This window comes from Gracilinanus agilis, chromosome 2, assembly GCF_016433145.1.
Source record: "Gracilinanus agilis isolate LMUSP501 chromosome 2, AgileGrace, whole genome shotgun sequence".
Lineage (NCBI taxonomy): Eukaryota > Metazoa > Chordata > Mammalia > Didelphimorphia > Didelphidae > Gracilinanus > Gracilinanus agilis.
In genome coordinates this window covers 269117703-269144472 of record NC_058131.1, presented here as the reverse complement: position 1 = coordinate 269144472, position 26770 = coordinate 269117703, and the positions used below count along the sequence as shown (strand labels likewise).

The 26770-nt window shown below is 47.4% G+C and overlaps 1 protein-coding gene across 1 annotated transcript; it reads right to left on the bottom strand.

The window, feature by feature from the left end:
* Nucleotides 1-5467: 5467 nt before the first annotated feature.
* On the bottom strand, nt 5468-8012 carry TOR4A (torsin family 4 member A). Its single transcript, XM_044661213.1, is given in 2 exon segments — nt 5468-7988; nt 7991-8012. Coding segments are annotated over 2 exon segments (1275 nt in total). The 3' UTR covers nt 5468-6735.
* Nucleotides 8013-26770: the final 18758 nt, after the last annotated feature.

The window sequence follows — 26770 nt, the reverse complement described above, 5'->3', positions numbered from 1 at the left end:
TGCAGTTAAGTGACTTGCCCAGGGTCATACAGCTAGGAAGTGTCTGAGGCCATATTTAAACCCAGGTCTTCCTGTCTCCAGGTCTAGAGCTCTATCCACTGGGCTACCTAGCTGCCTCTAGACTTTCCATTCGTTTCTACAACATCTATATTACACAACTACACATTTATTGCATAACACAACAAAACCATGCTTTAAAACTAAAAGTGTGTAATTAAAAGGCAAAGTCCATTTTTAGGAGACATGGGGTGTTTACATGCCTCTGCTCATCCATGGCCACCACCATCAAGACCTTTTACTAAGCTGGCTGAATGGGTTATTAACAGAATTGGGGGGGGGGGGAGGTTTCCTGTTTTATCATAGATGAGTAAGAAGATTAGAGGCTTCATCTACTGTCTGTATTCTGCAGTATTCCTTTTCTCATTAAACCCAAAGATTCTGACTGCCTCCCATGGTTCTATTTAACCCTGCTCTCATCAGGGTCACCCAAGATCTGCTGTTGTCCCATCAAGACTCTCCAGTGCAGGACCCTAACCGGAGGTGTCCCAGCTAATTTAGCTCCAAGTTCTTGTGGGAAAGTGAGCCAGTGACAGCTCCATGGCTGTTCAGGGGTAGAGGAGAGCAGGACAGAATATAGACTTTAGGAAAATAGAGACAGAAATTAAAAGACAAAACTTCCTTGGCAAGCAGTAGTCTATTTAAAAATTCCTTGATGGAAACCCAGGACAAATGTGTATTTTTGGAATAAAAAAACATCAGGTGCTCAAAAAAAAATCCCAGCCTGATTAACATGCCAGAGTGATTGTAGGAAGATGCTTTATAAACATTAGAGCATTGTGCAATTTAGTTACCAGTCTGATGAGCAACCATCCTGGTGTAGGGCTGATCTTGGAGTCAAGAAGTTGTGGGTTCAAGTCCCATCTCTGCTACTAGCTCTTTAATTCTGGGTCAGGCACTTAGCCTTTATTTTCCTTAGGTAATTGGAAAAAGTGCTGTATTTGGGGTCAGAGGATCTGAATTCAAATCTTGATTCTACTACTTATGAGTGGCAATGGGCAAGTCCTAATGTCTCAGTGTCCTCATCTGTATAACAATAAGGTTAAATTAGAAGACTTCTAAGAACTCTCACAGATTTAAATCTATGACCTTATGATCTGTTAAGTTAGAGAGCTACTAGAATTACAAATCAAAGAATCTATTGCATAGAAAAGACATCTTTTCAAAAATGAAAATAGGTCTATTGAAATGGAGAAGGTTAGAAGTAAAGGAATCATCAAAAAATACTTTAACTATCAAGCATTCAAAAGGTAATTAATTCTAATACAATAAAAATTGTTTGTAACAAGATCATCTTTCAATCTTTTTCAATCCTACAAATATGATCTTGATGCCTAAATCATTAAGAGACAAAGCAGAGAAAGAAAACCATATATCATTATCCCTAATGATCATTAAAGCAAATCAAATTAAATACTAATCTAATTTAAAATATTAAATTAATTTAATATTAAATTATTAACTATTAAATTACTTAAGTAACAAATATCTTCAATAACATATCAAAATTTTTATATCATAACACCAGGTTGGACTTACACCAAAAATGCAAGGTTGGTTCAAAAAAGGAAAGCTAGAAATATAATCATGTTAATAATTAAATAATAAAAACCATGATTATATAGATACTGAAAAGGCTTTTGACAAACTCTCAATGTCTGTTTTTATTAAAAACTCTTGAAATTATATGAGTAAATGGATGTCTCCCTAATATTTGTGAAAATCCAAGAGCATACTTCATACATAATGGAGAAAAGTTATAGAGGCCTTTCTAAGAAGACTAGGGTTAGAGTAAATATTCCCATTATCACTACTATTATTTAACATAATATTAGAAATACTTCTATATAAATACTTTTACCACAGTAAGCTAAGAAAAAGAGACTAAGGGAAGAAGGATACACAAAGGGGAAATAAAATGATCACATTTTCGATGATATGATGGCATGCTTTAAGAACTCAGGAAGTCAACTAAAAATTAACTGAAATAACTAGTAATTTTAGAAAAATTGTAGGATATAAAATAAATCCATATAAATCATCAGTATATATCAATACATAACCAAAAAAAACTCAGCAGGAAGAGAAATTCCATTCAAAATAACTACAAAAACTGGAAAATACTTGGAAGTATATCAACCATGACTGCCTATATGAACCTAACTTTTTATAGAAATTCAAGATAGTTCTAAATAATTGGGGAAACTTTAACTATTACTATTCAGCCACCTCTAACTCTCTGGGACCCCATTTGGGGTTTTCTTGGTAAAGATACTGGAGTAGTTTGCCATTCCTTCTCCAGCTCATTTTACAGATGAGGAAATTGAGGCACACAAGGTGAAGTGACTTGTCTAGAGTCATACATCTAGTAAGGGTCTGAGACCACATTTGAGCTCAAGAAGATGAGTCTTCCTAACTCCGGGCTGACACTGTACCACCTAGCTGCCGATTCAGAAGATTTGAAATCCAATTCCTACTACAATTCCCTTAACCTCCATTTCCTCAACTGTAAAATAAAGGAGTTGGGCTCATGACCACTAAGGTACTTTCCAACTCTTAAAAAATTCTACCCTCTGATGGAATATTCTTGTGCTATAAGAATGATTAACAAGATGATCTCAGAGGAAGCTGGAAAGATGTGCAGGAACTGATGCGGAGAGAAATAAGCAGAACATTGTACACAGTAACAGCAATATTGGGCGATGATTATCTGTGAAAACTTGGCTGCTCTCCGCAGTGCAATAATCTGGGATAATCCTGAAAGATTTATGATGCGGAATGTTCTCCACCTCCAGAGAAAGAAGGGTTGCAGTCTGATTGCAGAATGAAGGATATTATCTTTCTTTTTTTTTTTTTAAGCATTTTGATTTGTTTATTCAATTAATTAATTTAGAATATTTTTCCATGGTTACGTGATTCCTGTTCTTTCCCTCCCTTCCTCCTTCCCCCATCCAGTAACCAACAAGCAGTTCCAAGCACATTATCTTTCACATCAGTGTATTTACCGTTTTATTTTGGGATTCGGGTTTGTCTGAGTGTGCTCTTACGACAAGGACCCATATGGAAGTGTTTTGTATAATAATAAAAATAATTTTTTAGAAAATCTACCATCTGTTTGACTCTCTCTCTACCCCAAGTGTCTTTCGCTCCGCCTTTTCCCCATATCCCTAGCTGTCGCTGTTCGTCTTTTTCCAGCTACAATCCCACGCGGTGCAGCACTGGGTTGGCGTCAGAGAGACCCGAGTTCAAATTTGACTTCAAACGCTTCTTAGCTGTACAACCTTAGGCAAGTTGCTCAACTTCCGTCCACTTCAGTTTCGGTAACTATAAAATAAGTTTAATAGGGTGCCTTCCTCCCAGTGTGGTTGCGAAAATCAAAGGAGATAGTAATTGTAAAAGGTCTGGCCCGTCCTAGACAAGCAGTACCGCTAGTTCCCTTCCCCTCCCCCCTCTTGGTAGGCTCCCATAGCGCCGCTTGTAGCTGCCTCAGTCAGCCCCCGGGAGCCTCCAACTTCCCCCGGCCCCACCCTCTCTGGGCCCCCGAGGAGCCTCCCGGGGGTTTCACCCTTTCGAGGTTACCAGCGGATTCGTGTGCCCCTGAGAAGCCGAAGAGGCTGAGGTGGTTTTGACCCCGGACAGAAAGAGGAACCTCATTAAGTATTGGCTCTCCGCTCTCGATTCTCCCAAATCTCTCTAGTGCCAGGCCTGCAAAATCAACCTTCCGGCCGGAACGGTCTATAGGGGCCGGGAGGTGCGAATGGCGGTGGCGGGATGGAGAGGGACCGGCGAAAGAACCCACGTAATATCCGGGGAAACTGAGGCTCGGCGCGCGGCGTGGCGGGCGCCTAGTGTGTCCAAGGTTACGCGAGCTGAAGAACACTCCGCTTCCTCCTTCCCCTCGGGGGGGATGCCGTGGGGGGCTCGGAGAGAGGCTTCTCGAAGTTTCCCTTTCCGGCAAGACCGAGCTGAAGCCCAGGCACCCACGTGCACGTGAAAACAAGCTGCTGCGGGCAGAGTGCGTGGGGAGCGGACAGCAGACAGTGCTGCTGAGGGAGCGGACACTAAACAGTGCTGCGGATATGGATGCGTGGAGAACGGACACGAGGCCCTGTTGGGGGAGTGCCTGGGGGGCGGACACTAGATACAGTGCTGGCGGTGGGGCCGTGGGAAGTGGACACCGGACAGGGGAGGGGGCAGAGCTGCCTCGTGGGTGAGGGAAAGGCACTAGAGAATAGGATGGAGAATGGCTGGTTTTTCAGGGAGGTGAAGGTTGCCACTCCATCCTCACTCACCCAGTTCAATGGCCCAGAGTGGCATACCCAGGGGAAAGTACAAACCAAGAACCTAGGGAGCCAGGGGTCCACTCCACTCCTCCAACCCCCAGCCTCCTGCCCAGTGAAGAGTATGGCTCTTCCCCCAGGGCGGGCTGGACAGATAGGAAGGAAGAAAATAAACCTGTACTAAGTGCCTGTTATATGCCAGGCACGGGCTAAACCTTTGTGAATATTTCATTTGCTCCTCTCAGTAACCCTCTGAGCTCAATGCTATTATTACCCTGTTTATATTTGAGGAAAGGGAGGCAGGCAGAGTTAGAGCAGGAAGGGCCCCAACTCCTCATTTTACAAATAGGGAAACTGAGGTTTAGATTTGAACGGGCTTGTACAGAGGTGACCTCAGTTCCTTCTCCCACGAATGACACTGCTAACGGGACACAGCTGTAGTTAGGGCACACCTTAGGCCAGCCGGCCATTCTCCACTTAGGTGAAGAAAGCACTTTATGTCACTCCCTCACCTTAGGGCAGGGGTCGGCAACCTTTTTGGCCGTGAGAGCCATAAACACCACATTTTTTAAAATGTAATTTCGTGAGAGCCGTACAGTGCTCACAGTGCTGCTCCTGTAACAGTGCCTGAAAAAAATGGACTTTATGGCTCCTGCAGAAAGAGCCATATCTGGCCCTCAAAAGAGCTAGATATGGCTCCAGAGCCATAGTTGCCAACCCCTGCCTTAGGGGCTCCTTCACACCTCCAGGATCCAATATAAAAAACACTAGCATTTTAACCTTCTATAAAGCAACACCTTCTACCTCTCCAGTCCTCCTACACTTTACTTCCCTGGCTATACACCAGTGTACTTACAGTTCTTCCAACAGAACCCTTTGTTTCCTGCTCTCTTCATATGGCTGTTGCTACCCCTCTGTGACTTAGGTAAAACCCCACCTTCAGGGGGGATGGATGTCTTTCTTTTTTGACTCCATTCCCTTCCCTCTAAAATAACCTTCTGTTTTCACTATAGATATCAATCAATTGATCAACCAATTAATAAATAAACATTTATTAAGTGCCTGTATATAGCAAAGCACTGGGGATATAGAGGCAAAAGATAGTCCCTACCCTCAGGGAGCTTACAATCTTAGAGAGACAACATGCAAACAAATCAAGCTATATACAGGATAAATAGCAAATAATTAACAGAAAGAAGATAGAGAATTAAAAGGGGTTGGGGAAAACTTCCTATAGAAGGTCTCTACATTTGTACTTTGTCCCCCCTGTTAAATACAAGCTCCCTGAAGGCAGGAACCCTGCTTTTACCTTTATATTCCCACTTAGTACAGGACCTGGCACGTAGTGATTCATAAATGCCTGCTGACTGACTGCCTGACTATGGATGGGCAGAGCCTTCGAGGGTGGGAGGGAAAATTAGAAACATGAGGTGAGTACAGCGTTTGACTGTTCAGGGCTTCCATGCCTTCTTGCAGAGCTCCCCGAGTCACATACTGACCTATTGCTTCTGGTGCACATGGGGAGGAGGTGGGTTGGGCTACACTGACATTCACATTCTCAGAGGTGGTTAGTGAGAGTCAGGGTCCAGGCTGTGACCAGGGCCAGAATTCAATCTGTAGTCAAGGTTGATCTGTGCCCAGAGTTACAGATCAGACTGGGGTCAGTGCCCCCCATCAGTGTGTGGAGAGCTTTGCAGATCTCTCCTTGGCCCAATTACATCAGTCTGTAGCAGGGGAAACAAAGTAAAGTTTGGACCCATTTATCATAAATATTAATCAGGCACACGAATCAGGCAGACATTTATTGGGAATCAGTAAGGCTGTGGCAGTCTTGACAGCCTCCTCCCTCCCCAGGGTCTCAATTTTCCGGAAAGCTTCTCTTCTTCCATTACTCCCACCTGGGTTGGTGTTCTGACACTGGGATCAAGCAGGAGTTTAGACTTCAGTCTTAGGAGGTGGGGGGTTGGGGAGGGGTAAAGGGAAGAGTTCCCCAAGTCTGACCTCCAGCACTCCAGCATCAGCCCTTTCCTCAGCTCCTGGGGGCCCTGAAGCTCCTTCATGAGTGTTTTGCCTTTGCAGAGAAACCAGAGATCCAGACTAGGGGAAAATCTTCAGAGAATCAGCCTTAAAGTCTGGTGTATAAATAGAGGCTTCGGCCTTCCTCCAGTGAGCAGCACTTTGGGTCTCCTCCAAGCCCTGCAGAGGCAGGATTCTCCAGGACAAGCCCAGGAACACTGTCCAAGTCAAGAATCACCTAGTCAAAGCAGGAAATGTGAGAGCTTGGAGGAGTATAAGAGCAACCTGCTAAGCCCTTGGTGCCCTGCCTATGGTAGGTTCAAAGTCCAGGGAAAAGTGAAGGAGACAGGCAAGAACAGGAGCAGGAAGTGCAAGGTGCCCACTATAACAGGTTGACCTTGGCCACCACTTGCTTGCAACCAGTGACAGCAAACTCCCCACCCTTGGTGCGATAGTAGCTGAGTTGCCCTGCCAGGTTCTCGATGTGGCTCTGGTCGGGGTAGAAGCCTTCCCCTACCATCTCGTCCAGGAAGCAGTTCATGATGTCCCACTTTTCCAGAAGGACAAAGGGGACTACCTGGGCGGTCTCCCAGAGCGGGTGACTGCCTACCAGGAGGGTGTGCACAGTATGGCTGAGCTCCTCGCTACGGCGCCGGGGAGTCAGCTCGCTGGAGACATTCTGCAGGACGAAGCGTGTGATCTCGCTGCCTCCAATGCTGCTGATGAGCACATAGATGGCATTGAGGAACTCATTGGACTGCCGAGGCTGGAGGAAGCCATGCAGAGTGTCCAGCAGGCCTGGGGACATGAACTCCACCTCGTCCAGGATGAACACAGGAATCTTTTCCTCCACTTCAGCCCGGGTCACCATGTCTGTGATCTTCTCAGACAAGTCCTGCTGGCAGGTGAGGCCTTCCTGACGGTCCGGACAGTGGTGCATTACATAATACTGGAACACAAAATCACCCTCCATCACAGAGCGGAAGTGCTTGGCTAGCAGCCGGCCCACGTGGCTCTTGCCCACTCCACTTGGACCATTGAGCGAGATGACCAGCGGCTGGCTGTGGATGTGTGTGGCCAGGTAATCCCGCAGCAGTTCCATGATGTTGTCTGTGGCAGCCTTCTGGCCAAACACACCACGCTGTAGGGCTTTCTCTAGCCCGTCCAGGTCGTATTTCTGTAGGTTGTCATCGAGGTTTTCGATGGCATTGAGGATCTGGAAGCAGACGATTGCCACCAGCAGGAGCAGGCAGCGTTTGGCCTTGCTCTTCTGCTCGATGGGGAGGTATTTCCGGGAGCTCTCTGGGTACAGCACCACCCGGGTCCTGCGAGGCTTCTTCCTCCTCCGGGAGGATGACTCCACAGGGGCCTCAAAGGTGAAGTACTGGGGCTTCTCGAAGTGGGCCCGGGAGTGCAGGAGGGACATGGGGGTGCTGCACAGCTTGGCCCGGTCAAGGGAGATCTGTCTCTGGAGCAGCCGGGATGGGGATGGGTTCAGGGCCAAGGATGCTTCCCCGGGAAGGTTGGCACGCATGCGGCTCTTGCGAAGGATTCGAAACTTCCGACGCAGGCGGATGACAGAGATCATGCCCCCTGCGGGAAGTTGGGCAGGTCGGGGGCTTGGCTGACCTCCTTCCATCTCTCTCTAAGACACACCATTCAGGTTGTCTCTCCTAGAACAGGAAGATTCATGTTAAGTCTTCTCAGTGGCTTAGTGGATGGAGGGCCAAGCCTGAAGTTGGGAGGTCCTGGGTTCAAAAATTGGCCTCAAACACTGCCTAGCTGTGTGACCCTGGGCAAGTCATTGAACCCCAATTGCCTAGCCACTCTTCTGCCTTGAAACCAATACTTAGAATTAATTCTAAGAGAGAAGGCTTGAAAGAAAAAAAAAAAAAAGCAAAGTGCTTTCTTAGAGTCCTACTAAGGGTGTCTTAAGGTGTACCTAGACTCCCTGTTCCTGGTCCTCTAAGTCTAAGCAACAGTGGGAAAGTGGATCCCCGAGATCTATTATAAGGAAGGCTCAGAGGGTAGAATTTTAGGATCATTAGCTCTCACTTCCTAACACCCCAACCTGATCCCCTCTTTCCAACATCTCAGCTACAGAGGGAAGTGAGGAGTGGAAGCAGAGGTGTCAAAGTGGATAGAGCCCTGGGCTCAGAGGCAGGGAGGCCCGAGTTCAAATCCAGCCAGGACACTTGCTTGATGTGTAACCTCCATTTGCCTCACTGTAAGATAAGAGGTCATAAAAGCACCTCAATAAGTTAATATTTATAAAGCACATAGCACAGGGCCTGGTACCTAGTAAATGGTTAATTGATGCTTGTTTCTTTCCTTCCTTTGTCTCTGGCCCCTGCTGCTCCTCCTACAAAAAGTGGCACAGTTACTGAGAACTGGATTTGGATACAGAGGTTCCGGGTTCCTATCTTGGCTCTACTATTTAAGACATTGAACAAGCTGATTTCTCTCTCTGGGCTTCCTTCTCTGAAAAATGACAGAGTTGATTGGACTTATGCAACTTCCCAGGTGCCAGGCTCTCCCATCCGGCTGCACAGGGTCTATCTCAGGAGGTGCTCCCTGGAGGAGGCAGCCAGGCTGGGCCAGGCTAGTGAGGGGTGGGTGTCAAACCTTTACCCCCACAGCAGGATGCCTGGGCCCCACATGCAAATCCTTTAGAGTAGAAGGAATAAATACGGCTCTGCCATAGTGAATGAGGAAGTGACCAGGCCTGACACTGGGAGGGGTGGGTGGTTCTGTGGCTTTGCTTGCCTAGAGGGCTTCCTGACAGAGGGGTCAGTGGCAGGGTCTAGGAGAAGATAAGTTTTTGACCCCATTTCCTCCCCCACTGATGACCACCAGGCTTCTGTGGGGGTTGGAGGTAGTATGTGGACAGGGGGAAGAGATCAGAAATGCCCCAGCACTAAAGCCACATCGCAAGTCCCTTCCCAGGAAAGCTTCTAGCATGTGACAAGGACTGTCCCCCAAAGTTCCTTTTTGAAGCTGGTCTTCTCCTTGGCCCCTAGTCACTGGGAGGCTGGTAAAAGATGCAGGGCGGAAGAGGAGAATCAGCCTCTCCACAAGTAGACCTCCAAGAACTGGGGGATGGATGGACCGGGAGGAAAGTCTGGGGTTCGGCAAGGCAGAGGCGCAGTCTGATGAGCTAGCTCTAAGCAAGACCCCTCTCCTGGAGTCCCCTCCACCTCCCCATACTCACAGACACCGAGGGCAGGAGAAATCCCACACGATCCACCCCAACTTGAGGCAGACACAAGGAGAGAGAGATGAAGACATTAAGATACAAGGAGACACAGACCCAGAGCCAGGCTCGAGGTGACAGAAGGAAACGAAAAGGAGAGACTGAAAGACCCGGAGAGGTGACAAGGAGGCAAAGACGAGGAAAGCACAAAAGCAGGCAGACGGAGACACGGACACGGATGCCAGGAGAGAGGCAGAGGCAGAGGGAGATGTACAGAAAGGAGGCAGACAGGAGAGAGGCACAAACAGCAAGAGCCCAGGCCAGCCGGAGGGAGGGGGGAAGCCTCCAGGCCCTCCCCAGCCCCAGTGGGTCCATACCTTGTGTGATCAATGCCAGGCCCTGAGCCAGCCACCTCGGGGCACCCCGGCCCCCTGCTCTGCCCGCCTCCCAAGAGGCCGGTAGTTCCAGCTGTTCAGGAAGCAGGAAATGCCAAAGCCTCCCTGGGCTGGAGGCTCCCAGCCAGCCGAGTGGAGGGAGGAGGGAGCTCTAGGGGGAAAGGTCAGTAGACGGCACTCAAAGGCATCAGGGGAACCCCGCTTCTGGAAGTCTCCAGCCAGGACCCAGGAGCAGGACACCTGCCTGTGGGGAGAGAGCCAGGAGGGAGAGGAAGCTGATGAAGAGGCTTCCGCCTCTATGCAAAGGAAGTGAGTCAGGGGGGGCGGGCAGGATGCCGAGGAATGAACGAGGCCTGGGAGCCCTCACCTCGGGAGGGAGAGGTCCTCCCGGCCAGGGGAGCTGCCCAGCCTGGCCAAACAGGAGGGCCTCTCGCTCTTTTCACGTTTCCAGCCCTGGGATGTCCTTAGAGACCTTCCTCTGACACCCCTGGGGCCACTTCCCTCCCCCTTTCTAGGAGGCCAGTAAGAAATCCTGTACTTGGGGAGGGGGCAATAACGATGCTAAGAGAGAGCGAGGGTCCCCTGTGATGCCCCAGAGGGTTTACAGGCTCTGTTGGCCTGACAGCCTCTCAGGGGCTGGCGGGCATCTTTCTGGGTCCCTCTCTGCCCACCCCTTATTCCACCACCCCCCATCCTCTCCCCTAAGCCTTCCAGGCCCGCCCCGCTCTGGCACTTCACCTGTTCTCCTGGCCCTGCATCGCCTTGTCTTTGCCCCCACTGACTCTGAGACACCCTAGTCTGAAGGCAGTTCCTCCCTTGGCCAAGAGCCCACCTGTGAGCCCTATATAAGGGGAGCCCTGGGCGGGGGGGGGGGGCAGATCCCCAGGTTCAGCAGAGAATCGCCCCATTTCCTGGGCCTATATAGTCAAGACCTTCCACAAAATAGCCCCCACTCACCAGGCCCTTAGACTTATCAGGCTTTCCAGGTTGGAGATCTGGGTTGCCCTCTGGGTAGTGCTTATATAGGAGCTGTTTCATCTTGAGCAAATAAATCCTTCCTTCTGAATCCCAGTTTCCTCTATAAAATGAGGCCCCCATGTTTGCTCTGCCTATCCCAGGATGGCTGTAAAGGACAGTCTCTGTGTACAGATGAAAGTGTGGAACCACACACAGGTCACTTCCTGCTTTTACTAACCCCTGGCATTGCGAGGTGCGCTGTGCTGAGCTCTGCCAGGCGAGGTGCTCCCTCTGCCTGGCCCTGGGTCACCCCGGACTTCTATAAGACAGTCCAAGGCCGTGGCACTTCTCTGGCTTGATTTCCATAGAGTCAAAGAATAATAGAATTTCGGAGTTGAGAGAGTGGTCCTCTTGTATAAGCCATCCCACCCCCCCACCCCCCAAAAACCCCTCCCACTACTATAGGAATGACAAGTGGTCTTCCATCCTCTGCCAGAAGATCTCCAAGGAGGAAACCACCATTTCCCTAGCAACCCATTCTACTTTGGGCTAGCTCTAATTCTTAGGAAGTTTTTCCTTTTATCCTGCCTAAATCTACTTCTTTGCAATTTCTCCTCATAGCTCTTCATCCTCCCCTGGGAGATTTATTCTCCTATGCAGAATAAATGTAATCTTCTTTCATTAGAAAGCTTTTCAAGTATTTAATGACGGCGACTGCGTTTCCCCCAGCTGAGGACCCCCAGCTCCTTCTGCTTATCCTCAAAGGGCATTAAATCAAGGCTCTTCACATTCCAGTTCCTCCTCTGTCCATGGGGAGCTTCCCAGTGTCACCCTTAACTTCTTCCTTCTCTCTGCCCCATAGCCAGCCACCAAGTTTTATCCTTTCTACCTCCCTTAGGGGTTCCCTCCTCTCCATTTTCACAGCTATCCCCCAAAATAGGTCCTTATGGCTCTTCACCTAGACTGCCGCCTCAGCAGCCTCCTCATCCTACCCTTTTCTCTTTAGAATCTCATCTCTGCTGCCTTCATCCTGAATGTGCCGGCTCATTTTTGTTGTTCTTGTTTATCAGTGACTTAGCTGGGCTTCATACCTTAGAAAATGCATCTGCTCCAAACCTTTCTTTAGGCTGGGAATCGGGACTGACCAGCTTTTCTACAAGTAATCCTGTGGGTTCTTACCAGAGCGGTCCCGATGGCATCAGGTGCCAGGGCCAGTGAGGGGCCCTACACCTACCTCTGGACACCAAGGGACTGAGCGCGGGGGGGCCCCGACCCTCCTCTGGGAGTTTCACAGCGAGCTGCTCCAGATGGCATCCTGGTTGTCTCCAGACTCGGGCCCCACATTGCTCGGTGCCTCGGGAACATCTCCACCATCACCTGGAACTCAACATGCCCCAAAAGAGAGTCACGATCCTCCCTCTGCAAATTGCCTCACTTTCCTGTCCCCACTTCCTCGTTCCTGTCAGTGGTACAGTGGTACCCCCAGACTCCCAGGCCCCCAAGATGGAAAGGCCGGTGTCCCCTTCACTCTTCTCTCTCCCTGTCCCCCCGCCCACCCCCCCGTATCCAGCCACAAAGTTCTATCCTTTCTACTTCCCTCAGTTGTTCCCTCCTCTCCATTTTCACGGCTATCACCCCAAACCAGGGCCCCATCGCCCTTCACCTAGCCTGCAGCCTTAGCAGCCTCCTAACTCTGGCCTTTCTCTTCAGATTCTCATCCCTCCTCACTTCCTCCTGCCTATGTTACCTCCCACCCCTTTTTTAAATCCTTATTTTCTGTCCCAGTAACAACTCTAAGACAGAAGGGCAAAGGTTAGGTAACTGGGATTAAGTGACTTGCCCAGAGTCACACAGTAGGAAGTAGCAGAGGCCAGATTTTAACCCAGGTCCTCCTGACTCCCAGGGTCACACAGCTAGTAATTGTTGGAGGTAAGACTTGAACTCAGGTTTTCCTGATGCTGAGGCTGTTTTGTTTTTTTTTGTTTGTTTGTTTGTTGTTGTTTTTTTACTGCCTCTCACTGGCAGACTCATCTTCCTAAAAAGCAAACTCCTGATTCTCTACTAGATCACACGCAAACTCTTCAGCCTGGCACTCCGAGACATGTTCTTCCCCATCTCATCCACGTCTCTCATTCCCTCCTCCTACAGACTCTCCCTTCTGGCCAGGCTGTTCTCTCCATTGTGTCTCTACAGCTTTCTTCATGCCCTGTCCTCTCCCTGAAATGCCCCCTTCTTATTTGTTCAACTCCAGACCCTAAATCTCAGTCAAGCTCAGCTCAACGTCTACCTCCCCCCTCCCCACAATGATCTTTTATTTCATCCCCTTGCCTAGGCAGGAGGCAGCTGGATGCTTCAGCTCAGGACAGCTAGAGCCCGACTTTGGTAGCCCTGAGTTCAAATTTGCCCTCAGGTACTCAACTAGCTCTGTGACCCTGGGTGAGTCATTTCACCTCCATCTGCTTGTTTCCCCATTTGTAAAATGGGTAGTATAATAACACCCACCTCCTGGGTAGAATAATAACACCCACCTCCTAGGTAGAATAATAACACCTACCTCCAAGGCTGTGTGAGGATAATAAAATGAGATAACATTTGTAAAGTGTGATCTAAATGCTAGCAGGGGCTCTGAGTGAGGGGACCAGGGCTGGGGGGAGGCAGAGACCCAAAGCTCTCACAGCTAAAGAAGGAGCTCCATCACTCATTCCTATAAATGGACGGATGGATGACTGCTCTTGTACTCCCTCCATTAATGTGTTTGTATTTTCGTCTGCCCACCCGGGGCTGGACGCTGCAGATAAAACAGAGCTGGTGGCTTTTTCTCCTACTTAGGATGGCAGCTGTTTCCTGCTCTGCCACCATCTCTCCCAAGCCAGAGTCTGGGAAGTAGATTTATCCGCATCAGAAATGCTTCCTTCGTGTTTATCTCACGCAGGAAGCTGGGGGAGGCAGTAGGGATACAGACAGGTAGAGGCATGGTTCCTGCCTGTGAATCTGGTTGAGGGGACAAGGCATGAACACACAGGGAAAAGAAAATAACAAAAGGAAATGAGTGCCAGGTATCCAAAAAGCAGCACACATGACAGTGGATAGAGTGCTGGACCAGGAGGCAGCAAGACCTGGGTTCAGATCTTTGCCTTGTATACTTACCGGCCGTGCGAGCCTGGACAAGTCACAGTAAGCAACACAGATGGTAAAGTTTCCAGAGTTCTGCGAGCTCCCGCTGTCACGATCCCCCCCCCCCCATTTCCACTTCTCCCACCTCTATTCAATTCTTTATTTCTTTTTTATTTTTTCAGTCCCTCATTTCTTGCTTCAGTTTCTGTGATGCTGGTCTCTCTGCCAATCCCTCTTACATGTTGCTGTCCCCAGTAATCTTTCTAACTTAAACACTTTGATTATATCATTACTCAAAAATCTTCGATGGCTCTCTACTGCCTATTAAGTGAAGAAGAGCCTCCTGATCCTGGCGTCTGAGTGTCTTCACAGTCTGGCTCTTACCAACCTTTCTGAGATTTCTGGATGTTGCTCTTTTTCACATGCTCTACATTTTACCAAATGAGCCATTTTTCTGCCTCTCTGTTTCTCCTTTCCTCTCCAGTCTCAGATTCCCTGGTCACCCTCTCTCCTATTCGTGGGAATAAGCGTTCTCACCTGACTCCTCACCTTTTCTTCTATCACAGCCCAATTCAAATTTCCTGTACTCTATAAAGTCTTCCCTCAAAGACTACCAAACCCTTCTTTTTTATTTTAACTGGGAAAATTTTAAAATAATATTAAATCTATAAAATTTTAATTATTATTGATATTATAATAGATATTAAATATATACATTTTAAAATTTTTCTCTATTTCTCAATTTTATAGAGAGCTAGATCAAATTTATAAACATATAAGGCATTCTCTAATTGACAAATGGTCAAAGGATATGAACAAGCAGTTTTCAGATCAAGAAATCAAAGCTCTCAATAATCATGAAGAAATTTCTAAATCAGTCTTGATTAGAGAAATACAAGTTAAAACAACTCTGGGGTACCACTTCACACTCATCAGATTGGGGAGAGCAAGCTCTGGTTAGGGGAGCACTGGTTCACATACATCCAACAAGCCCTTCTAAAAAAGATCTCTTCCTCTTCAGATTTTCTTTTCTTTTTTTTTTCTTCCTCCTCAGATTTTCATGGCACTTTCTCCTGACATTTCCTTTGTATTCCTCTCACTTTCCTTTCTATCAGAGTTATTTGTGTATATATCTTTCTCTCAATTTGATGTTCTAAGGCAGCTAGGTTAATAGTGCTGGATTTGGAAGCAGGAAGACCTGAGTTTAAATCCAGGCACTTATTAGCTATGTGAGGCTATGTGAGGCAGGGCAAGTCACAAATCTCTGAATGCCTCAGTTTCCTCATCTGTAAAATGGAAATAATAACAGCATCTATTTTATAGCATCATTGTGAGGATCATATGAGATAACACATAAAATGTGTTTTGAAAATGTTAAAGTGCTATATAAACAATATTATTATCGTGGTTGTGAGCTCCCTGATAGTAGAAGTCCACATTTTAACTATTGTTGTACTTCCAGTACTCAGTACATAGTCAGTGATTAATAAATGTTTGTTGACTTTAACCAAATGATTGACAAACATTTACTCAGCCCTTGCTATGGGGCAGGGAGAGTTCTTGGCCTTAGGGATAGAAAGACAAAAAGAAAATCAATCCTTGCCTTGAAGTTTACATTTTAATGGGGGAGACAAAGTGCCCCTCTATAGAGCCCTACAAAATAGATCCAAGAAGCTGGTAGAGGGCAGGGAAGGGACTCGGGAGGAAGACCAGGAAAGACATCATTCAGAAGGGAGAGTGGGCGCGGGGCCTTGATCTGAGTCTCGAATGAGGGAGGACATTCCACACGCAGTGAAAGAGAGACAGGAGATGGCATGCCAAATATGAAAAACAGGAAGAATTTCGGTTTGTGCAGAGGGGAAGAACCTCCGATGGAGCTGGAAAGGTAGCGTGGGGTCAGGATGTGAAGAGCCTTAAATGCCCAGGCAGGGTGCTCAGAGGAGATCCCACAGGGAGGATGAGCGCTAAGCCTTGAAAAGGGGATCCAAAAGGAAGACAGAAACGGGGAGGGAAGGAAGATGGGGAAGAGGGTACAACCCAAGCAATGGCATGGAGATGGGGAGTCAGCAAAGTGTCTTCAGGGGAAAGCAAGGAGCTGGAGCAGAGGAATCATAGAGGAAAGTAGTTAGATGATGGATTGCAGAAGTGAGCTCGAAGGACCTACTGAAAGGTGAGATTGGGGTCCCAGAGAGGAGGATCTCCTCATCTTAGTCCTCAGTTTCATGTCTGGGTCCAATATCGTATGTGTGCTCATCTTGGTGTGTGCGTATAAATAAGATACACGGGGGCGTCTCAAAAGTCTAAGTGCATATGTGGGTTTATGTTTTGGGGTTTGGGTTTTATAAGATTTCTCACTCACAAAAATAAACAATATGGAAATGCCAAATATGAAAAACAGGAAGAAGTTTGGTTTGTGCAGAGGGGGGGAGGAACATATGATGAAAGATGATAATACATATATAATAATACATATATAATACATGATACATATTATAATATGTATATAACCTAGATCAGATTGCTTGCCAGATCCAGGATGGGGAAGAGGAGGGAGGGAGGGAAATAAGTTTGATCATATAACTTAGGGAAATTTATGTGGAAATTTATTATTACATGTAATTGGTTAAGAAAAAAATAAAATAAGTTTTTAAAAAGTCTTAAAACAAAATGCACTGGAAATCCTAGATAGAGGTTATTAATCTGACATTCCCAGACTCCCAAAGGGTTTGTGGATAGACTTCAAGGGGTCCATGGGGTTGGGTAGAAAAACAATTTTTCTTTTTTTTAAAAAGCAGGTATTAGCTCTAGATAGATATTATATATAGTACCTTATTTACTAAACATTCAATAAGTTACTTATAGAGCAACAGATGTGTGAGTACCATAGGGGAGGGGGTACGTGGGATTAGTTGGATTTTTTTTTTTAACTCTTACCTTCTGTCTTAGTATCAATTCTAAGAAAGAAGAGCAGTAAGGGCTAGGCAATCAGGATTAAATGATTTGTCCAGGGTCACACAGCTAGAAAATGTCTGAGGCCAGTTTTGAACAGAGGTCCTTTCCATGCCTAGCCCAGCACTCTATCCACTGGGCTACCCAGCTGCCCCTAATTGGTTGGTTCTTGAAGAGGGACTGGAAACCTGCAGGTTTCATAAAGACAATTGCCATTTACACTTTTTTTTTTTTAACCCTTACTTTCCACCTTAGAATCAAGGCTGTGTTTTGGATCCAAGGCAGAAGAGTGGTAAGGGCTAGGCAATGGGAGTTAAATGACTTGCTCAGAGTCACACAGCTGGGAAGTGTCTGAGGCCAGATTTGAACCCAGGACCTCCCATCTCTAAGCTTAACTCTCAATCCACTGAGTCACCCAGCTGCCCCTCATTTATACGTCTTAAAGACAAATTTTCTCATGCCTGTTTCTGAAGTACCCACTGGCCCATGCGCTGGCTGCTACAAACTCGGCTCCTTGTTGCTGCTCCGCTCCTGGCTCTGGCCTTCTTCCTCTTGCCTCCCCCCTGCTATGAGCTCCCTGAGGACAAGGCGTCCAGCTGGTCTCCCCAACTCCTCACATACAGACGAGTGTGGGCCTGGAGTTATCTAGGACCCATCACTTCCTTCCTCTGCACTGACAATTCCTCCTCGGCTTCCCCAGTTCATTTCCTAAGTCACTCCCCATCACCTAAGCCCTGGGCCACTCTTCCAGAAGTATGTAGCCCCAGGTGGGTGGAGGAAGAAAGGACCACATTCTAGACCACTCTGAGCTGCCTGAGAGATTTCCAAATTGGGACCTGGGTGGGGAAGCCCATCAGAGCCTTCTTCCCCACCCCACCCCCCCAGCCCTCCCCTTCATACACATTTCCTCCTAGGCAGGGGCAGTACAGCCTCAGTTCTCTCCGCCTTCCTCGCCTGGTCCCAGGTGACCCCAAACAGCACCCATTCTAAGAGATACCGGGTGCCCGGGCATTCCCATGAAGGTAGGGAGGACAGCAGCCCTGGGGGGCACGATGGGAAGGTGGAGGGGTACTGTCTCAGTTTCATGAATGGGCCAGGGCCTTGTTCTCTGAGTAAACTCATCCTCCACATGAACAGCCTTTCCTGTTGGGCTCCAGGCCTCCTCCTCCTCCTTTGGGCCCGGGGAAGCTACATGCAGGTTCTTGGAAGCACTGGGGGGGTCCCTCAGGCCTTTCGGATGATCCTGCCAGCCTTCCGCCAGTCCCGCAGCCGCTCCCTGCGCAGAGAATACACCAGCGGCCGAGAGAAACCAGGTCGACCTGACCGAGACCTAGAAAAGCTGCAGTGGACAGAGACTGGGTCACTGGAGGTCCTCCAGCACCCCAAATCCCCAAGGCCTTTAGGGCCAAGCCATTGACCTCCTAGGTGGCCTTGGTATGGTGCAGTCAGTGATAGAGCATCGTGGGACTTGGAATCAGGAGGAAGGCTTGGGTTTGAATACTCCCTCAGACATTTCTAAAGAGTCTGGTTCTTTATATATATATATGTATAATAGTGCCCACCTGTTGGGGTTGTTAGGAGGATCAAATGAGATGACAAATGTAGAATGCTTCAGAAACTTTAAGGCAATTATATAAATGCCAATGTTTGGCAAAATGGCACACTCTGTTTTCTTCCTCTGTCCCTCCCATCAAAGAATGGTAGACTTCAGAGGTCAGCTTTTACAGGAAGCAGGAATCCTCTGCGTAACCTCATCAACAAATGGTGATCCCCACTTGAACACCACCAGAGATAGTAAACTCTCTACCCAGCAAAGTAGGCTATCCCATTAACGACATGGACAATTACCTTGGAGTTTTTCCTTACAGAGAGCAAAAATCTACCTCCCTGAAGTTTCCACCCATCTGGTCCTAATTCTGCCCTTTAGGGCCAAGTAGAAAACAGCTTAATCTCTTTTCACACTACGGCTTTTTAAATATTTGGAGATGGATCATCGCTTCTACTATATTTTCTCTTCTCTGGGATAAACAATGCTAGGACCTTCAATCAATAGTCATATAACATGACTTTCCTCCGCATCCTGGTTGCCTTCATTTGCGGTCTTAAATGGCAGTGCCCAGAACTGAACAAAATAATGCAAATAAGGTCGGAGCAAGCCAGAGAAGAGAAAAACCAGCTCCCTTGTCCTGGACCCTTTGCTTTGGTTCTTGAACCTTAAAACCAAAGCTATTTTTGGCTGCCTCATCCCATTATTGCCTCATGTTGAGCTTTTTAGTCCACTAACACCCCAGGCCCTCTCCTTAGGAATTGGCTCACCATGTATTGCCATCATCATGCTATACTTATGCAATTGATTTTTTGAACCCAACTAAGTCCTTTCATTTATCCCTGTTAATTTTTCCTTTTGTCTCTGTGCCTCTCAAACCACTCTGAACACTGTAGTAGAACTGAGCCCCTCATGGCAAAAACATTTTTCATCTCTCGGATTAAACCACATGTATTTGCAACTGGGCTACTCTACACAGATCTGTGGAACACACCTCAGGACAGAACTAACAAAGCAGGGAAGATCTCCAGATGATGACCACAAAGACTGAGGGATGAAGCTGGCAGGAGAAATGGTCACACAGGAAGACAGGTAGACATGGTGATACTTTTTTTGGTGTGGGAAAATGGCAATTGAGTGGGGACAGGATCAACCACTGGAACATCACAGTAAAGACGAAAGGGAGATAAGAGCTTGTCCCCTCCAACCTAGACACTGGAAGGGTGACAGTAATGACTTTTGCACCATCATACTTTACTCAGCTGGGATGGCGCTGATGGAACTCATGCCTGGAAGGGGGTGGGTGTGGGTGTGGGTAGGATAGGCTGAAAATAAACAGTTCTGAGAAGCTAGATAGAACAAGTCTGTCCCTCTTCCATATGCCGGAATTTCAGACATTTGTAGACAACTGTGTCATCCCCAAGGCTGGCTCTTCTCCAAGCTATATGTCTCCAAGCTATACATACAGACAGATTTTGGTATGACACGGGTTCCCATTGTTCTCATGATCCTGGTCACCCTGCTCTGGACAGAGTCCAGCTTGTCAAAATTCTCCCTAAAATATGTTACCCCAAAATGGACCCCATATTCCAGCTGGGGTTGGTCAGCAAAATTATGAGCTGCTTCATTCTCGACATTAGATTTTATTAATGTAGTCTTAGTTTGCATTAGCTTTTTAAAATGATAAATGAAGCTTCCCTCCCCCTGCCCCTCTAATTGCTGTCTAGTCCATCTTTCCCATCCTGCACATGAACAGTTGATGTTTTTGAACTTGGGTCTAAGATTTTACATTGACTTCATTTAAATTATTTTTTCAGCCCAAGAATTCTATCATCCAGCATATTAAGTATCTCTCCCAGTTTGAGGGCACTTAGAAATCTGGGAAACCATCAGTGCCTTCATCCAAGTCTCTGATTAAAAAAAAAAAAAAAAAAAAAAGATGACCATGAATGAGAGTGCTCTAACTGTACCGGTCCACCCCTAATTAAGGGGGTGGAGGTGGAGGGCAAGAGGCCACCCCTAGAGGGGATGCATCTGGCCTTCCTCTCGAGCTCAAGAGAGCATTCCTCCTTCCCAGCCCCATCCACAGAGGAGGCTCGGCTCTATCCCCTTGCTCCTCCCGTCATCCTCTATTAGAATAAGCTCCTCTTTGGTTTTTATCGGTCAGAACTCGTATGGAGAAACCTCAGAGCGTCAAGCTCTCAGATTGTGCCCCGATGCCCTGGGGGCCATCCGGCCACCCCAGTGGGAAGTCTGCAATTGAGAGATGATCCCGGAGAGCGCCCTTCCTCCCTCCCACCGCAATGCCGTTCCCCCACCTGGCTGACCACAGGGGCCCCGCCTGTTTCTTGGGCTTGGCCCGCTGCCGCTGCAGCTCCATCCAGCCGCAGAGCAATTCCTGGAGGATCACGGCGTAGAGGAGGAGGAGGAGGAGGCGGGGGTCCATGCGGGGCACCTCAGTCTCCATGGCCGCTGGGGCCGGGAGATGCCCACAGAAAGGGGAAGGGGGTGGGGGCGACTGAGGGTGGGGAAGGGGATGGGCGCCGCAGCCACCGCAGAGGATGCTGGCGCAGGGACTGCCGAGGTCCGCGCGCGCACGCGTCAGCAGCAGCATCCCACACTACCCTCCTGGATGCGCGCGCTCCCCCTGCGCAACGCCCTGGCGAGCCTGGAAGAGTCCTTCCCCCTGCCGTGACTCGGCTCGGGATTGAGCTATTAGCCCGGTTTTCGCGAAGCAGCGCTAGTTCTGTGTTCCAAGGTCTCTGGGTTCCTGATTCTCCGGACCGCAGGGCCTCCAAGATTGCAAGGGGCTGGATCTAGGGGCCGTTTCCCAAGAATTTTCTTGGTTTGGGGGCCAGCATTCCCTGATGAAATTTTATCCGACACTACTCCCCAGTTTTACAGATGAGGGGGGCGGGGGACCCGGCGGCCTACCCAAAGTCCCACAGAAGCATAGCAGGGACTGGGAGCTAGACTTTCTGACTATCCCATGAAACGTTCAACTCCCAGGGACCAAGAATTCTGAATTGTGCCTCCAAGGTTAGCCTCATGGACCCGAAGACTTGTGACAAGGCTCCAGGGTGCCCACAGTAGTGGAGATGACCAGGAGCTGCTATAGTAAGAGGCGGTTGTTTGGATGCTGGGGATGGGGTTGGTTTCAGCAAATGGATCCCAAAACGACTCAAATTAATCTCAGACCTTGGTCCTTGGCCCTAAATTGGAATGGAGAGGAAAGGGAGCTATACGGATAAGAGAAACCAGGACTGAGATCTTTACCTGAAGGCAAGGCCTCAGCAAGGGAAAAAGCCTCCATTCTGTCCACAGATCCTAGTGCTTGATGTGTGCCTTTCTGACAGAAAACATAATAAGCAAAGGCAAGGGAACCAATAGTTCTCTTGGCAGGGAAGCCTGAGGTTGAGGAGAAAAGACAGATTCTTTTCTATACATCACTCAACCTCGTGCTGTGTTTTCTTCAAAGTACAGGGGGAAAAACCATATCTCTGGTAGGGACTACATCCAGAAATGGAATGATGGTTAAGAACCAAAAAGATTTCCTTTGGTATATGAGTACAAATTGAATTCAGTACCAGGCTTTCCTGAACGCCTAAGATATAAATCCCTTGGCCATGTATGGCCCACATCCGATTCTGCATTTTGTAGAACCACAAAGATTTCTGGTGCTCAGAATTACATATCTTCTGCTATAGAAAACCAGGAGCAGCTCAGTTCTTGATGGCTTTCTGGGTGTATATTATCCTGGCAAAGGAAGGCATCCCAAAGTACACAGAACCGGCTGGCTGCTTCATCAGTGGCCAGTCCTTGATTTCTCACTCTCCAAACAGTCGTTCCATCGGGGTTGCTGCTTGGGGAGGTCTCTTTCTCAAGACTCTGACTTGGAGAGATCAGAGCGTTAAGAAAGCAAGTGTGGATTTCCAGAAAGACCCCTCTGAGGCATGACTGGTCAGTGGAGAGCTCAACACTTTGCTCTCCAGTCCCCCAAAATACTATCCCTGAATGGGTCTGAAGGTCCAGGGACTAGGGGTGGTCTATGTGCCAGGTACTGTGTTATGGGCTGGGGGTATAAAAAAAAGAAGCAAAAGACAGTCTCTGACTTCAAGGAGTACACAATCTAATGAGGGGAGGCAACAGACACATACAAACAAGTTATATATGAGACAGTGAGAAATGAGGGAGGCCACTAGAATTAAGAGACTGGGAAAGGCTTCCAGTAAGAGATGAGTTGATTTGGGGCCTGAAGGAAACTAGGGAAGCCAGGAGGCAGAGATGAGGAGGGAGAGCATTCCAGGAACGGGGGAGAGCCAGTGAAAATGCTCAGTCAGAGCGCAGAGGTGGAGGGTCTTGTTTGTGGCACACACCAGGCCAGTGTCCCTGGGTGGGAGTACATGATGGCAGAGTACTAAGTGTAAGAAGGACAGGTGTGTGTGCGGGACAGGGGGCAGTTATGAAGGGCTTCGAATGCCAGAGGATTGTATAGTTGATCCTGGAAACGATAGGGAATCCCTCGAGTAGAGGGGTGTGACAAAGCCCGATCTGCAATTTAGGAGAATTACTTTGGTGGCTGGAGAAGACTTGAGGCAGACTTCTGCAGTAATCTGGGGTGAGGCATTGAAGGCCTGCACCAGAGCGATGGCAATGGCAGAGAGATGTTGCAGAGGTGAAATCAAGCTGTTTGGCAAAAGTTTGAAGAGGGGTGGGGTAATGGTGAGTCAAAGAGGACCCCTTAGGATGTGAACCCAGGAAATGGGAGGGTGGCCTCAATAAGACCACAGATAAAAAGGGCTCTAGATGGCCTCTGATGCTTCCTGGCTGTGTGACCTTGGGCAAGTCATTTAAACCCTAGTTTAAGAATTAAAACAAACAAACAAAGCTCTAGTCAGTCATCCCAGGTCTGCTCCTTGTAAGCTGTTCATTACTGAGACTTAGCATTTGCACTAGATGATGCATTTTTTTGCAAAGGGCACCCAGAAACACAAGGCAGTCATCCCTGTCCTAATCAATGAATTCTTCAGCAGTTTTGCCCTTCATTTTAAGTGACAAATTTCTCCCTGGTCAGCTTGGATGCAAGAATGGTCAATGGCCACGTGAAGGCCCTAGACTTCCCGATCCTTGGGTCAAATAGGACCAGTTCTGGGTAAACATTAGTTCTGCTCCCTGAGATGCCACAGGTCTGTCATTCTGTCGAGCACTGCCATATCTGGATTCTAGCACGGTGGCTGGGCCAGGGACACATTTGATTTAAGTTAATTTTCAGGAACAATAAATCATTCCCACATGCGAACAGTGCACCAAGAGCTGTAATAGACTCCCAAACAAGACTCAGGCCCTAGGTGAGAGCTTTCAGCAACTTTTTGGGAACTGGAAAGTTTTACAACCAGGGTTTGAGAAAACCTTCCATGCACCTCAGAGGCCTGAAGTAAATGGGAAAGAGGCCTGGAGATGGGCTTAGCAATTGCATACAAATCCCGGACCAGAGAGACCATTCTGGTCATCGATTTCAATGACTGTAGCATTTCCAAAGAGAACTAGACATGGAGTCGGGACATCTGGGTTCAAGTCTCAGCAGTGCCACTTACCATATGACCTAGAACAAGCTACAGACTCCCTGTGCCTCGGTTTCTTCATCTGTAAAATAACGCCATCTGCACCACCACTTCACTAGGTTGTTATTTGGGTCTGAGAAGACTGCGTTACGTGAAAGTGCTCTGTAAATGCTAAAACTACTGAAGGTTGAAGGTAAGGTTAGGAGAGCCGTACGGCCAACCCAAGTATTTAAAGCAGTGTCCTGCTGCTTTCCCTCAACACCTCTACTGCCATATCCTCTCTAGTTATTGTTTCAACAGTAAAGAGAAGGAACATAGCAACAAACCACATTTTCTTAGTGCTTTAAGATGGACAGACAACCCTATGATGTAGGCAGTACAAATACCAACTTCAGTAAACTGAGGTAAGTGAATTATTCAAGGTCACGCTGCAAGTTAAAGTGTCAGAACTAGTTTTTCAGTCCAGTTGGGTCCTGATTCTAAGTTCAGAGTTCTTTCTACTCTACATGGAATCTCTGCACAAAGAATGGAAACCCATTCTACAGGTGGCAAAACTGTGTGTGTGTGTGGGGGGGGTCTTCTAAATTTATTTTTGACATCTCTTGACATCATCTCCAATAGGCCTTTTCCCCTTTGCCAACCTTTCCCCGACAGCATCGAGTGGCAGACCAGGGTCTCTAAGAGCACTGGCCTCTGTCCTAGACCTCTCCCCACCTTCCCACCCAGTTAAGTTAGTCCCTGAACTTTCATTCTGTCCCAGCTCTCAGACTCTTTAAGTTCTAAAGCAACACATTTCTACAGGTGGGAATTTTTGGCATTCTGAAAGGCAGTGGGAAGGCATTTCTCAGTGGGAAGTCTTATACCAAACCCCTGAAAAGGGAGCAGAATGGCTACCTGCTCTGTCACACAACTCAGGGAATGGGAAATCTTTACACACACGTCAGGTGGGAATCTCAGACTCCACACAAGTACCACATTAAGACCAGGAGGCTAAGGCAGAGCAAGAGAGCCTCAAGGAGGAGGAAGGCCTCAGGAATGGGCAGTGGTGAAAAGCAGCCTACCTAAGGGTTTATTTGTTGTTTCAACCGACTGTGTAGCTCTTCTAGAGTGAAGAACCTCCCATGGACAGAATCCTGGCAATTTGCCAATCAGCCACATGCTCTCTACCATCCAGGACTAGGACAAGCTTCTGTCACTCATGCAGCCTCTATTATGACATTTAAGAGAAATCCAACTAGCAGCATCCAGTCACACAGGACTCCTCAGCCCGGGCTCCTTCCTCCTTGGATGTAGGAATCCTCAGTCAAGTTTCCCAACCAGAAAGCATGCTATGTCCAGACGACATCTGACTTAATAGTTAAGAGGGGCTCAGTGGAGAACCAGGTCCAGAGATGGAAAGTCCTGGGTTCAAACCTGGCCTCAGACACTTCCTAGCTGTGTGACCCTGAGCAAGTTACCCCATGGCCTTGCCCTTAATCTTCTGCCTCCAGACCAATACACAGTATTGATTCTAAGTTAGAAGGTGAGGGTTAGGGGGAAAAAAGTTAGCTAGCTTTAATGTCTGGTGAAATAGGAATTCAGACTTTGGCCAAATAATTTCTAATAATAGGTGCTCCCCTCCTTAGGAGGCAGCCTGACTATCTATATTGGATGGCAGTGTACAATTTGTTCAAACCAAAGTAGGGTGAAGACTGGATTTTTTTTTATATGCTGTCTTTTTTCAACAAAAGCATTTTTAAAAATTAAAAGCAATTTTAATTTAAAAAGTGAATTATCTTTAATGTTCACAAAAAAAATTTTTTTCCATAGCCATTTGAGCCATGAGCCATTGAGAGCCATCCCTCTGAACATTTGCCTTCTTAAGATCTTAGGAATTAGAATCTTCAGCTTTCTTGAAAAATAAAATATACGAGGGGCAGCTAAGTAGCATGGTGGCCTGGAGTGAAGAGGACTTGGATTCAAGTCTTGTCTCAGACTTTCTAGCTATTTAACCCTGAGCAAGTCACTAATCCCAAATGCCTAGTTCTTGATGCTCTTCTGCCTTAGAACTGATACTGAGGCAGAAGGCAAAAGTTTTAAAAAAGAATAATGTAGATCCAGGTAGTCTGGAGGTAACTATTAGTCAGTGCAGCAGCCAAGAAAGACTTCACACATATGCACATACCAGCACTTGTGTACTTACACAAACAAATTTGAAATGGTTTACACGACAGCATTAACTACAAGATGCAAGCTACAGTGCTGTCCAGGGGTAGGCTTATTTTTCTTTTTAATTTCTGCTTTCCATAGTCAAGTTCTCCAGCTCAAACTCTTGGGAGTCATAAAATGTTCACGCTGGATAGGCTCTTCAAAATCACCCAGTCCAACTTCATTTTATAGCAAAGGAAACTGAGGCCAGAGCACTAGAGGGATATGACTAAAGATCACACAGAGAAGTAGGAACAGGCCCAGAACTTGCAAGTCACCTAGAAACTGGTCCAGTCTTCTTTCCCTCAAACCATCTGGCTTTCCTGTCTGATGTGATTATTTAGCCTAAGAAAAACATTTTCTTTGGGTTATCTCCATGAATGAAAAAATTCAAATTATTTAATTTTCCCCTCAGAGAAATGGCTCTGTACAAGATGTCCAAAGAACATTAGGAGAAGCCCTTATTTACAAACAGCAGGCACCTGGGCAAAACAGAATCTATAAAGTAATATAGT